Raw genomic sequence first — 14,716 nt, 5'->3', positions numbered from 1 at the left:
TGTGAGAAGCTAAGTTTTTAGCAGTCGTTTGAAAATGCTTACAGAGTCCGCCTCCCTTAATATTCTCTGGGAGGGTGTTCCACAGTTTAAAAGGGCTGCATCCCCAATAGAGAAGTGTTCCGTTCACAGGGAAGTGTAGTTCTGTCTCCAGCTCTGCTTGGGAGCAGAGTCATGCCTGCCTGGAGGGATGACTTGCCCTGCATACAAAAAGCAGATGCCTTTAAGCTTGTTTTTATGGTCGCCATGCTGCGCCAGGCATGGGGGAGGAGCGAGGGGTGCGAGCGTCAAATGACGTCAATGTGTTGGGCGCGCCCCCGCAGCCACACAGCGCGTACCTGAAGATTTTTCTAGCAGCGCGACCTCCACACCACACGGCTTCTCAACAAATATGGACGCTTTCAAGCCACTGAGCCCTGAACACTGAGCTGTGTTTTCACCACATTTCTTGACATGTGGTAGGCTAAACTTTGATTTGCAACTGTTCGTTTTTCGTCATTTCAACAAGTAAATGTGTTGTGTTGAGAGAGATTAAAAGCAGCACAGAGTAGGCTATCAGGGCTGAGAACTGAAACGGCTATTCAGTAAAAACAAGTTTGGTGATTCATTCATGTGCTGATATACGGCTGTTTGAGAGTGAAAGCGCACTCAGTACTGCACATAATAGCGTTTCATTGCGACTTTTCACGGGCTGTTCTCACTATTATCATTGTACAATACATGCTGATCACTTGGCTGCCGTTCTGACTATAAAAGCATCTGCCAGAGCGCGAGGTGCGCATGTGATTCGCGGAGCTCCGTCTCGCGGAGCCTCGCTCGACTAGAATGCTGTATGCGGCGTTTCAGTTGGGAAATTGAAAAGTGCCCAATTTTCACGTGAAGAAAACGTGATTTGATGATCAATTAGAAAAAAACGGGTTTCCACATTTTGATGTCCCAGACCGGGTTGTTTTGATTTCTCAAAACAACCTTGCTCAAAGCTCCTTTTGAACATGTGCGAGCAAAATAGATAAATAAATATTCTTAGAATGCTTTGTGACACGAGAGGCAGGCCTGGAATTAAGTCATTTTTTTTAGGATAAATGCAACTTTATTGGTGCATTGCAGCCAAAATGGTGAAAGACAATGGTTATTAAAATCCTTTTTCCTCAACAAAATAAATATTCAGCATAGATGTAAGATGACTCAGACTGCAAAGTTAGCTACATGTCAGTAACACACAATAACGTACAGATGTTACAGAAATTACATATGCAGACTTGATATACATGTACATGCATGTATATCAAGCCTGTTTTTGTGTTTGAAAGCCTACAAAATGCTGTAAAGGGTGCATATTTTGAAGGCATTAAATGTGTATTTTTGCATTATACACTGGGTTCCCTCCTCAATTCAATATCACTTTATTGTCCACCAGGGTGGAACATTGTCATGGGCTCACCAAACATCAAAAACAACAACACAAGAAGCCAGAAGGCAATTAGTGAGACAAAAATATAAACAGCATAGACCGGCTTAGATCACACATCAAAACCAGTTCATGTCTGTGGTTTAAGTCTTGTTGGTCACTTTGTAGAGGTAAGGATACTAATGGCATTGGGATGAAGGACTTCTTGAATCAATTTTTAGTTGCCATCATTTATATTTTGGACTGTGGCCTTTTGGGGAGCCCTATTAACTTCCACTTGTTTGTGTGATACAATCCTACCATTAGACATGTACACGTGATACGTCAGGTCCTTGCCAAAATACAGCCCTTATATGTGCTTCTGTCTAATGTGTTGTTTGTGCTGTTGATGGTTTGTATCAGTGTCTGTGTGCGCGGGGCATATACACATGCAGAAATGAACTACTACTGACACTGTGTAAACCAGCGCTTACTCCAGGCTAGGGATGTCAATTTTCGGTTAATTTCACTTTCGATTAACCGACGCTAATAATCGATTAACCTATCGGTTAATTCATAATTTTTTAATATTAAAAAAAAAAAAAAAAAAATGTTTTTTTTTTTTTTTTTTTTTTTTTTTTTGTCTATTTACTCAATTAACTCATGCCCAAACAAGGCGTGTCTATTTAGATGCTAATGTTAATGCTTTTTGTGTTAGAATTTCTAACACAAAAAGCATTAACAAGCATTAACAAAAAGCATCAACATTTCAACACAAATTCTTTTTGTGTTAGAATTTCTAACACAAAAAGCATTAACATTTCAGCATCTAAATAGACACGCCTTGTTTGGGCATGAGCTCATTGAGTAAATAGACCAACAAAAAAAAAAAAAAAAAAAAAAAAAAAATTTTTTTTTTTTTTTTTTTTTAATATTAACTGATAGACCGACAGCAATAACCGAACAACGACGTTAGCGACGGTTAATCGATTAACGGTTAACCGTTGACATCCCTACTCCAGGCCCACTGTAGTTTACCTAGTAGCAGTATAAATCTGCAGTGGAAGCAAACTGCCTCAGAACCAATAGGAGGCCAGGACACCGTCAAGGCTGGAGACGCACTGCATGTTAAACAGCCTGCCTGCTGACTCCTCTCCTCTGTGTGTGTGTGTGTGTGTGTGTGTGTGTGTGCGCGCGTGTGCGTGTGTGTCCTTTAGCACAGCAGTTGTGACCTGTACATATATGTTTTAATACAGCCTCCTCTCTTCCCTACCTCTGGAAACCAGCGCCCCAACAAACATTCCTGATGTGTTTCTTTCTGCATTGTGTGTGTGTATGTGTGTCTGTCTGTTTACGTGCGCCATACAAACTAACCAGACCTCCTCTCCTCTCCTCTGCCCACAGCTCTCCTTTATAAGCCTATTGACCGTGTGACTCGAAGCACCTTGGTCCTTCATGTGAGTACGGCAACGTGAACTTACACTGCTTACAATGAATGAATGAATGATGAATGAATGAATGATGAATGAATGAATTTATTTGGTGATCAAATAAAATAACACAACAGTACATATAGTAATGAAAGAACAGACAATATATCGATCACCAAGGATAAAAACGCAAAAAAGCCCGAAGGCTTATTTCCATTGTGGTCCTCAATGTACAATCAGTGTTGGGGGCAACTCATTACAAAAGTAACATATTACATGTAATATATTACTTTTAGCAGTAACTCGGTAATATCACTTGTTATTACCAATAGGATTCCAGTAATATTATATCAGTTACTTTGTCAAGTAAAGGTGCGTTCACACCGACCTATTAAAGTTTTTCGCTGGCATCGAGTTTACATACAAAGTCAATGCAAACGAGTGATTGAGCGTATATTCGCCCGGGAGAAAAATCGCTGGGCGTCCGAGTGACAGATAGGGCAAAAATTTGCTCGTCGCTCGTCGTAAAACTATTTTATAAGCATTTAACGAAATGTCTATGGGAAAATAAATGGCGGATGAAAATCTCTGGTACAGTGCTGCTGAAGCAGGAAGTGACGTTCACTTTGCCTCTCTATAGACGGTTTTCACCAGAGCGCAACCCCACAGCACTTCCTTTTTCTCAGCATTCGGCAAACTGCAGAAATATTCACTCGACATTGTTACTTTTGTTTTCGCCGCTCAGCTGTATAGACGGTTTTCACGGAATGGTCAGTCCTGCACTTGAATGTTTTTTTTTCGTTTATGTCCATAGCAAACACTGCAACAGGAAGTGAGCGGGGGTTCAATTTAGAATGTTTTTGTTGTCAAGTTAAAACCGTCTATAGATTATTTTTGATTGAAATATCTAAGAGCGCAACAATAAAATTGTCAAATTATATTTTAGTTGCTTTTTCTAAACCCCAAAACACTTTTTTCAGCTTTTAACCTATATGACTTTTGGGGTGGTGTGTGAAGAATTCTGGTCAAAATTTCCACATTTGAGACTGTTACCATTGTACCATTTGTATCATTTTCAGCCGCCTAAGTGCCCTCTATGGGTTCAACCCTGCTTTTTTTTTGCCCTCAAAATCAATGCCCTCAATGGGATTTCAAGATAGTAACTCCCCTACTCCCCCGGTACCCTTTCCCGGCTCCTCTCAACTCAAAACCTATAAACGCCACTTTAATCATGAATAGAAATAAAAGGAAGGAAATGGCATTGTGTTGCTGTAAATCATTCCCAACCTTTTTTCATATTAAGGAGCCCTAATTGAGTTCACATTGGTGCAATCGACCCCCATATGATGAGATTTACATTAGAGCGTGTTCAGAGCGGGGGGTTTGTCCTGCCTCGTATTTGTGCTCTGCTGCGGCCGGCTAACGATAACCTCGCGTCACCAGGCTCTTTTAACGATAGTTACAGGACAGTCAATGCAGTAAAGTAGTTTGCCACTGAATGACCAAATTGATATAACTTTAAACCATTTTGAGCAATGCTGTTTCCATACAGGCCACCAGCGTTGGCTAGTTGTTGATATTTATAAAGATGTTGTAGCTCTCATATAACGTTTTTCTTGATGCGGTGGGCAAACTGTCATGGCGTCGTTTTCCGGTAAAACATTTCCGAAGTTTCCTGTCTGAGCACAGCCAAAGAGTATAGTGAGACAAGAGGAGACAATCATTTCTTGGTTTTTCCCATAGGTTTTTTCAAATCAAGCAGCATGCCGTTCTGCCAGAAATCTGGGGGTTTAGTCCTGCTTTAACTGATTGTTTAACTGATTGTGGGCATATCATGGGGCATATCGTCTAATATCGATCGCAGCCCCCTGAATCGAATTGTATTGAATCGCATCGTATCGTGGCAGACTTTGTGGCAGACTTTGTGATATTGGCAAAAATCGCATCATTGTCAAATGAATCGAGATCGAATCGCATCGTGATCAAACTTGTGATTCCCACCCTATTGTGTATGTGCACTGCAATTATGTATAGGATGAACAATGTCAGGTCTTAGATAGAATTTTAAAAAGCAGCGGGACCCACACACTGCAGGCTACCCACACACTGCAGGCTACCCACACACTGCAGGCTACCCACACACTGCAGGCTACCCACACACTACAGGACACCCACACACTGCAGGCTACCCACATACTGCAGGCTACCCACACACTGCAGGCTACCCACACACTGCAGGCTACCCACACACTACAGGACACCCACACACTGCAGGACACCCACACACTGCAGGGCACCCACACACTGCAGGGCACCCACACACTGCAGGCTACCCACACACTGCAGGCTACCCACACACTGCAGGACACCCACACACTGCAGGCTACCCACACACTGCAGGCTACCCACACACTGCAGGCTACCCACATACTGCAGGACACCCACACACTGCAGGACACCCACACACTGCAGGACACCCACACACTGCAGGACACCCACACACTGCAGGACACCCACACACTGCAGGCTACCCACACACTGCAGGCTACCCACACACTGCAGGGCACCCACACACTGCAGGCTACCCACACACTGCAGGACACCCACACACTGCAGGACACCCACACACTGCAGGACACCCACACACTGCAGGCTACCCACACACTGCAGGACACCCACACACTGCAGGACACCCACACACTGCAGGACACCCACACACTGCAGGACACCCACACACTGCAGGCTACCCACATACTGCAGGCTACCCACACACTGCAGGGCACCCACATACTGCAGGACACCCACACACTGCAGGACACCCACACACTGCAGGACACCCACACACTGCAGGCTACCCACACACTGCAGGCTACCCACACACTGCAGGCTACCCACACACTGCAGGCTACCCACACACTGCAGGACACCCACACACTGCAGGCTACCCACACACTGCAGGGCACCCACACACTGCAGGACACCCACACACTGCAGGACACCCACACACTGCAGGCTACCCACACACTGCAGGCTACCCACATACTGCAGGCTACCCACACACTGCAGGACACCCACACACTGCAGGGCACCCACACACTGCAGGGCACCCACACACTGCAGGGCACCCACACACTGCAGGGCACCCACACACTGCAGGACACCCACACACTGCAGGCCACCCACACACTGCAGGGCACCCACACACTGCAGGGCACCCACACACTGCAGGACACCCACACACTGCAGGACACCCACACACTGCAGGGCACCCACACACTGCAGGGCACCCACACACTGCAGGGCACCCACACACTGCAGGACACCCACACACTGCAGGGCACCCACACACTGCAGGGCACCCACACACTGCAGGACACCCACACACTGCAGGCTACCCACATACTGCAGGACACCCACATACTGCAGAAGTGAGACTATATTCCGAACAAGACTCTTTCTATTGTCTTTTTCTATATCTATTGTCATATGGAGACAACTGACAGCCACGACAGGTCTTTCTATTGTCATATGGAGACAACTGACAGGTCTTTCTATTGTCATATGGAGACAACTGACAGGTCTTTCTATTGTCATATGGAGACAACTGACAGGTCTTTCTAGTGTCATATGGAGACAACTGACAGGTCTTTCTAGTGTCATATGGTAGAATAAAGTTTGATGTGTCACAGCACAGAAATGAATCCAACCCTTTACTGGAACTTTTTAACATATCCAGAAAAAGAACCAAATTAGATTTTTGGGGCCGGTGTGCAGCATGCACAGCAGGGCCCTTACATTCCACTCAGTCGCCGCATTTGAGCACGGATCCAGGGCGAGGTAATGTCTTTCCACTTTCCAGTCCGGTACGTGGCGGTAATGCACCTCTGGCTAATATTGTGGCTAGCTCGTTACAAAGACTGATCTGAGCTTCCATCCACCCAGCCGCACAAGAAACAGCCGCAACAGTGCTGTGTGGGGGGGCGTGTCACAGGTGACAGAGTTAAGAGCAACACGTTCATTTCGCCCATGACATGACATGAACCGCGAGGTAACTAATTAACATATTCTAAGTCTTTTAAGACAAAATATCTTGATAGTGATTATACTGTTAATAATGTTGTCACGTTGATTCATTTAGACTAATGTCGGATTATACGAAATGACCAACCATAAGTAGCTGTGTTTCCATTACAGTTTTTCGCAAAATAATCTGGTCCGCGTCCGCCCGCAGCCCCGCACAGAAACAGGACGAGGAAATTGTCATCAAGGTGAAATACCCGTGCGTCTTTGAACGGGACGGAAAACGAATGCTATACTGCAAAGCATGTAGCCTACAACAAGCGCTTAGGTCTCATTTGCTTCCCGCATCGGCGAGTGTCCGCATGGAAAAGTGAGTCAAATCAGTAGACGCGCCCCTCCACAAGGTAGACGGTTTTTGCCAGGCCGTGCACACCCCGAATTGTGTAACTACGTGGACGCGGCTGGTCGGACAAAGTGGAGTTTTCAAGACTCCAGCTCACTTCCGCGAGCAGAAACCCACACAGTGTATAAAAGCTCCACACGTTTCCTCGTCAAGATTCAGTGTCTCTCATTTCCGTGCGACAGTCCAAACTTCAAGCATAATTCCAGCATAACGTTATACTGCAAAGCATGTAGCGTACAACAAGCCTACAACATACACCTCGACCAGCACATCCTTCAAAAATGTTTTACCACCGCGTATATGTGCTGAGGAATGATTTGCATCCCTGCCTCATGATTAGGGATGCAGCGGTTTCCGGTTTGAAGGTATACCGCGGTTTGAAAAAGCCACGGTATCAAAACCACTAAATTTTGCCGTCATACCTTCTCCACGGTATCAGCTGTTTCCCTGAGAGAAAGTGCACAGGTCCCTTGCAGAGACAGAGTGCAGTTACGCGGCCCCTCCCCCCTGCTGCATGTGTGTGTAGAGCAATCAGTAGCTGGCAGACCGCAGCTATCATCATCATCATCAAGGAGTCATCATTGTTGTGAGTGGCGTGCCGCGTGACAATGGCTGCCAGAGAGGTGAAGAACCCCCCGAACTTTTTCCCCGGTCAAAAAAGGACAAAATCGGTAGTGTGGGACTATTTTGGTTATCAGAAAAACGGATGGCCAGGGCTTACAGGAGGAAGGACAGCCAACATGCAAAACATGCAGGCGAAGAGTGGCTGCACTAGGAGGCAATAGCCTACCTCAAACATGATAGCCCATCAACACCAGCCGTCCTCATTTGCAAAATTCAAGGTACTTAACGTTGTCTTGCTTCATCATACATCACATCGGACATAACGCTAAACCATTTCCACCGGCAGGTTTGAGGAGTAGCTAACATTAACGTAAGATAAACACTCATGACTCATCATAGGCTATCGTTAACATGGCTAATTAGCATCAGCTGACTAACGTTAACGTAACGTTACTTATTGACTGAGTGATCACGTCTTGTGTAGGCCAGGCTGGCCAGCGCCTCGTTATCAAAAACATATTGCACTTAAGAGAAGTAACGTTCAATAATGTAGAAACTGACTCCTCCAACCTGCCAGTGAATTGAGGCACTGTGTGTGTGTGAGAGAGAGGGGGAAAAGACAAGCGCTCAGCACAGCACAGGGGCAGAGGCTAATGTGTGAGACAGAGGGAGAGGGGTGTGTGTGAGTGGGGGTGTGCGCCATCAACGTGAAACAATCATTTGTGTCCAGTGCAGTCAGTGTCGATCCGATTTTTACAAAAGATAAGCATCTATTTGATATGTGTTTTAGTTTTACATAAAATTTGATTAAATAAATCGTCATTTATGATAAGTAAGAATAGTACTGTTATATATCCAAGCACACACACATTCACAACAGTTAACTGTCATTACAGATGTAGGTTACATTAACATGTATTTTTTCTTTTTTTAGGCTAGCAGTAGTACTGGCACCAGCGGAGGGGTATCCACATCAACAGCTGCAGAGACCAGCAAACAATTCAACATGCATTTGCCTATGCACCCAAATCCAAACATGCCAAATAATTAAATGATGCTGTGGCATACTTCATTGCCAAAGATATTTTTGTCATCATGGTCCCCATTCAACTATCATTTTGTTCATGGTAAAAAAAAATATGTTTTTTTTGTGCCATATTTGACAAGAATACATAAAGGTCCGCGATACCGTGATACCGTGAAACCGTGGTAATTTTCTCCAAGGTTATCATACCGTCAAAAAATCATACCGCTGCATCTCTACTCATGATCATCTGCCTGTCAGCCTGTCATACGGGGTGAGAGAGAGAGGGATTGCAGGGCCGCTTCTGGGCCTTTTGGGGCCCTATGCAACATCAGAGTGGGGGCCCCAAACCACTGTCATCATAGTATCCCTGAATGAACATGAGGAGGCATAGGCTACTTCATTATCAATAACGCTTTTAATTAATACATTAAGCACAATATGAACAATAACTGTTAAAAAATAGGCCTATATGAAAATGAAAGTTCACAAATATTAGTTAAACAAATCCTTTCAGTGCAAAAACAGTCTAATCTTAATGTAAATGGTCCTCTAATCTGGTTTCAAGGGGCCAAAAATTTTGCGCGGCGCCAAATACACCTTGGCAGAGTTCTGAACTTTACTGAGCACACTGGCCCTATGCCAGGTTTCGACCTGGCCTTGTTCCAAATAGATCCTTCCTTGATGCTGTGCAGCAACCATGCAGTTAAAAGAGGAACCTAATGACGACATGTGTTTGTGCATTTGCTTGTCTTTGTGTGTGTGCTCATATAATTTTGTGTGTGTGTGTTTTGCAGGACTTGTTGAAACACACTCCTAAGGACCACCCAGACTTCCCCCTCCTGCAGGATGCTCTGCGGATCTCCCAGAACTTCCTCTCCTCCATCAACGAGGAGATCGACCCACGCAGGACCGCCGTCACCACGCCCAAAGGAGAGGTGTGTTTGTGTGTTTTTGATGGTGTTTCTCTGACACTCTCATAACACTGTGTTTGCACTCGCACTCCAGCTCCTGAGAAAACGCTGTCAACATACTTGGTAAATGTGACTGAGGTTTAGGTGGAAACCACAATGTCTGCCACCCTCTCTATCTGCACTCTTTCCACATCCCCAAACCCTCTATTATTATCATCTCTCTCTCTCTCTCTCTCTCTCTCTCTCTCTCTCTCTCTCTCTAGTATCTATCTATCTATCTATCTATCTATCTATCTATCTATCTATCATCTCTTGATCCCGATTCTTTCCCATCCATTGCCGTCAGTCATTTCATATTCTTCATATTTCATACTCTTACTGTTAGTAACAATACTCAGAATACAGTGCTTAAACAATATGAAAGCAGCATAAATTAATGAGTACCGTATCTATAAACAATAGGGAGTTGTATTTGAGAACGGTTTAGCAATATTTACATTTAGCATTGTCCTTTTTTTTTTTACTGTGCAATGCTCGGTAATGTTCCCACGCTGGACTAACCTTATGCTTTGACCGCTTATATCTTGCCTCACCATTTCTTCTGTTGCGCCAGTAGTTTGGGTGAAGTAACGTTAAGTAACTTAAGTAACTTCTGCTAGTAAATTATAAAAGTTTATATACAGTATGTGAGCTCCAGAGAAATGATGCACTACACTCATTGTCGGTTATTCAGTTAATCAATTTTTTAACCTTTTAAATTCTTAATAGCAATTAATTAACTGTTAAACATTAACATCCCGAATAGACAAATAAGATCTACTGCATATTGTTACGACCCAGCCTAGGGGTCACCAGACGCAACACGAAAAATGGACCCCCTCCTTCCCAGCTCCCAAACAATCAGCCAACAAAGAGTTAAAGCCCCAGAAAATTTGATTTATTGTCACACTTTGGGGAAAAGACGTCAGGGAGGGCACACAGGCCAAAATAATAAACATAAGAAATAAAATACTAAATAATCAATCATCTTACCTCTCCAAAATAAACCAAGTACATGAAGCTCAGTGTTTCCCCTACCATTCTACAGGCCTGCCGGGCCCGCCAGGCCAACAGCGCCCCCACCAGGCCAACAGCGCCCCCACCAGGCCAGAAAAAAATAGCAAAAAAATATATATATATATATATATATTTTTTTTTTTTTTTTTTTTTTTTCCTGCTCTCCCCAAAATTTCAATAAACCTTTATGGCATATTATTACAATACAACAATACTGGTGTTGACAGTGGACAGTAATAGAAGATACCAAATCATTCAAAACAATAGGAGCATTGTGCCAGCGTACCATGCTGTTCCAAAACGTGTCAACATGTGTCGTTGCATGGGAAACGCACATCCCATAATACAACTGTTCGCATTGCATCCCATAATAATAGTATGATGATACTTGGGATGCCATTGCCAACATAGATGCGAACAGGTTAGCTAAAAGTTTAGCATCGCCAGCGACGGCCCCCACCGTTGCGGTCGGGGTACGTTTCGAAATCCCTCCAGGCCTGAAAGTTTTTCTAGGGGAAACACTGAAGCTTACCTGCCTACAATCAGAAAAACCAGGAGAAAAAGATGTAAAACAAAAAGACCCAACTCCCCAAAATCTTAAAAAAGCTCCTAACTTTAAGATGCCAGCTATGCTGTCCTAACTAATTTACGCTATTTTCACCTGGAACAACAGCCGTCTTGCATCTCATTATAATTTATAGCCTATTCATAGCCTACCTACCTACGTTATGGCTGCGCTGTTATTACATTTGCAAAACCAACAAAATGTCAACAGGCGCAATGTATTTGCCGAAAGGCTCATGCGGGACCCGAATGACGTTTTGCGTTTTGATGACAGAACGCTCGTTAATCGATACAGACTGCCCCGGGACATGATACTGCAGCTAGCCGAGGAGCTGAGACCTGTGTTGGAGAGACCTACTAGGCGACACGGGGCTCTGCCGGTTGTAGTTAGGGTTGCCAACCGTCCCTTAAAATATGGAATTGTCCCGTATTTGTAAACAAAAACGTGTTCCGTATTGAACTGATACGGGATACCGTTTGTTTTAACCTCCTTGAAGTACCAGATGGGTGGGGTTCAGACCACGCTGAGTAAGTTATTCATCACAGAATATTAATAATATTTAAGAATTAACTAAATTCTTAAATACCTTCAGGTGCTGTCCAGTCTTTGTGCCATTAGTTTAGTTTAGTTTAGTTTATTTATTCACACAGTAAAAACAAGACAATAAAATATACACATCAATGACAGCTGTACAATAGAAAGGATACTGTGCAGGGAGAGGTAAAAAAGCCCAGGGGGCTTATAGGGAACCTCCACCTAAATAAACAAAAATATACATTACATAGTAGTCAAGGAAGTATAGGTAGGATGTGAATGATGTAAGTGTGTGTGTGTGTGTGTGTGTGTGTGTGTGTGTGTGTGTGTGTGTGTGTGTGTGTGTGTGTGTGTGTGTGTGTGTGTGTGTGTGTGTGTGTGTGTGTGTGTATTTGCGTGCGTGTGCGGGGGAGAGAGAGAGAGAGTACAGGTTAAAATACCAAACACTGATTACAGAAGATACATTATAACACAGGAGTTTACAATGTAATTATCAAATGTTCCTTCAAACTTTTTTTGTAATTTTTTAGAGAAGACATATTTGACAGATGGATGAAATTATTCCATAGTTGCACACCTCTATATTTGATAGAAAATTGACCTCTGGATGTAAGAAATTTGGGAAGATGAAGATGTGAAATTTGGTGAGTAGAGTATGCGTGAGACAAGGAATTTTTTATAAAGTAGGTCTTGAATTGTACAGGAATATTGTGTTTGTTTGGTGGCAAATTAATTCATACAATATGGTATCAGAGGCAAGTTTAAAACAAATGCTGAATATGATTTCCAAATGGCCTCAGAAGATTCTATGACCCTCAAAGTGCTTTACACACATGATTATAAAAACATCCATACAAAAATAACTCTTCAAATTACGGTACAAGTATGAAGTAAAAACAAACTGAGCAGTTAACACGTGTTAATTTTCTCTTGAAACTAGTTTCAGTGTTTCTGAGGAACGTTTCAGTTCTGGCTGTACTAAGGCGTTAGACAAGACAGCCAGCTCTAGATGACCGGACACATCTGTTTGGCTCAGATGAAACAAGTGTATCAGATAGATACAAGGCTGTTGGTATAAACCCACTAATTTGAATAATTTAAAATGCATTTAACAATTTTAAAAATTATTCTGCAGCCTGATTGGAAGCCAGTGTATTATGATCTGTTTTCCTCAACCTTGTTAAAACCCATGATTCTGCATTTTGCATAAATTGCTGCTCATATTCCATTGGATAAGCTCAATGATCCTCAAGCTCAAAACAATACTTTGTTTTCAGAAAGGTTGACATTTTGGAGATTCAAGGTTTTCACCCCACCAATACTAATGTTAGCTGCACACACACACCCCCATGTGGTGTCTGATGGTGTGTGTATGTGGTGCCTGATAGTGTGTGTATGTGGCGTCTGATGGTGTGTGTATGTGGTAGGGGTGTCACGATACACTCAGTTCACGATACGATACATAACACGATACTGGGTTCACGATAACGATACGATACGATACGATTTTAACAATATTTTTTTAAACTTGAATAATGACAATATATGACTGGAAAAGTAGTATTTTATTTGAAATGCACAAATACAAAACATGCTGTTGTGGGAAATTGTTATTACAATAACAACTAGAAAAAACATGAGATTGGAGATAAGGCTTATCTTGAAATAGAATGAGTTACACCGTCACTTAGATTTACTTTGAACTAAAAGGTTTCTCAGCAGTATAAATTCTCATTGTGCATCTTCAGTTTTTCTTCAAACTCAAACAACAAGACTTTTCTTAGTCTATTTTTTATGCATCTTCAGTTTTTCCTGTCAAGTAAACAGTTTTGCCAGAAACTCAATTGAATGGTTTCTCTCCTGTATAACTTCTCATGTGTCTCTTCAGAGACTTGTTCAACTGAACTACTTTCCACACATTGAACTTCAACAAACAAAGACGTTTCTTTGTCTATTTTTGAAAAAAAAAAAAAAAAAATTGCGATATGAGATTTCATCTCAACGATACATATCGTGACGTTTTACTATCGCGAAATTTCGTGGGACGATATATTGTGACACCCCTAGTATGTGGTGTCTGATGGTGTGTGTATGTGGTGTCTGATGGTGTGTGTATGGGTGGTGTACAACAGGAAGTGACATCAGGTCTCTCTCTCCTCAGGCTCGTCAGCTGGTGAAGGATGGCTTCTTGGTGGAAGTGTCAGAAGGCTCCAGGAAGCTGCGGCACGTCTTCATCTTCACCGACCTGCTGCTCTGTGCCAAGATGAAGAAGACCTCTGTGGGGTGGGTCCACCTGTCTTACCAGACGCACACACAAACACACACGTGCACACACGCACGCACACTTGATCATCTACCTCATCCTGTCACTCCTAGTCTGGTAAACGCATCCTGATCATGTGAACTCGCATTGTGTTTGGCTCCACACGGAGCAGCCTGGACTTCCACCCACCCTCAGCCATTTCCAGAAATTACAATGTAACCGGGCCAATCAGGGAAAGGGACTGCGTGCCGGAAAAGACGTTGTCGTCGTTCTTCTGAGTGGATTTTAATTTGACTGGATCTGACTAGGGCTGACCGAAATGCTTCGAAGCTTCAATCGATGCCATTGGTAATGGATTTCCAAATCAGTATTCGTATGCTTCGTTTTTTCTTCTTACATTTATTTTTAAATAGTAATCCAACATTATTCGTTATGCATTAACATGAATTATTATTAGTTATTCTCTCAGACAAGAGCATTGTGCCTCACAGCTTTCATCTGACGTTATTTACCAGCACTGAAACGGCAACAGTTTGACCATGCAGCCACCAGGGCCTAC

At 43.2% G+C, this 14,716-nt stretch overlaps 1 protein-coding gene across 3 annotated transcripts in view; it reads left to right on the top strand.

The window, feature by feature from the left end:
• abr (ABR activator of RhoGEF and GTPase) overlaps positions 1-14,716 on the top strand; it is a 387,908-nt gene that overhangs the window by 225,238 nt on the left and 147,954 nt on the right. For all 3 annotated transcript variants that reach the window (XM_083650474.1, XM_083650477.1, XM_083650475.1), the window contains 3 exons: positions 2,789-2,841; positions 9,623-9,763; positions 14,056-14,177. In XM_083650474.1, the coding sequence (XP_083506600.1) occupies positions 2,789-2,841; positions 9,623-9,763; positions 14,056-14,177 (316 nt within the window). The remainder of the gene's footprint in view (positions 1-2,788; positions 2,842-9,622; positions 9,764-14,055; positions 14,178-14,716) is intronic.

Source organism: Poromitra crassiceps (genome assembly GCF_964638095.1).
Source record: "Poromitra crassiceps genome assembly, chromosome: 1".
NCBI lineage: Eukaryota > Metazoa > Chordata > Actinopteri > Beryciformes > Melamphaidae > Poromitra > Poromitra crassiceps.
Note: the sequence above shows the minus strand (reverse complement) of the source record. Positions and strands in the feature narration are given on the sequence as shown.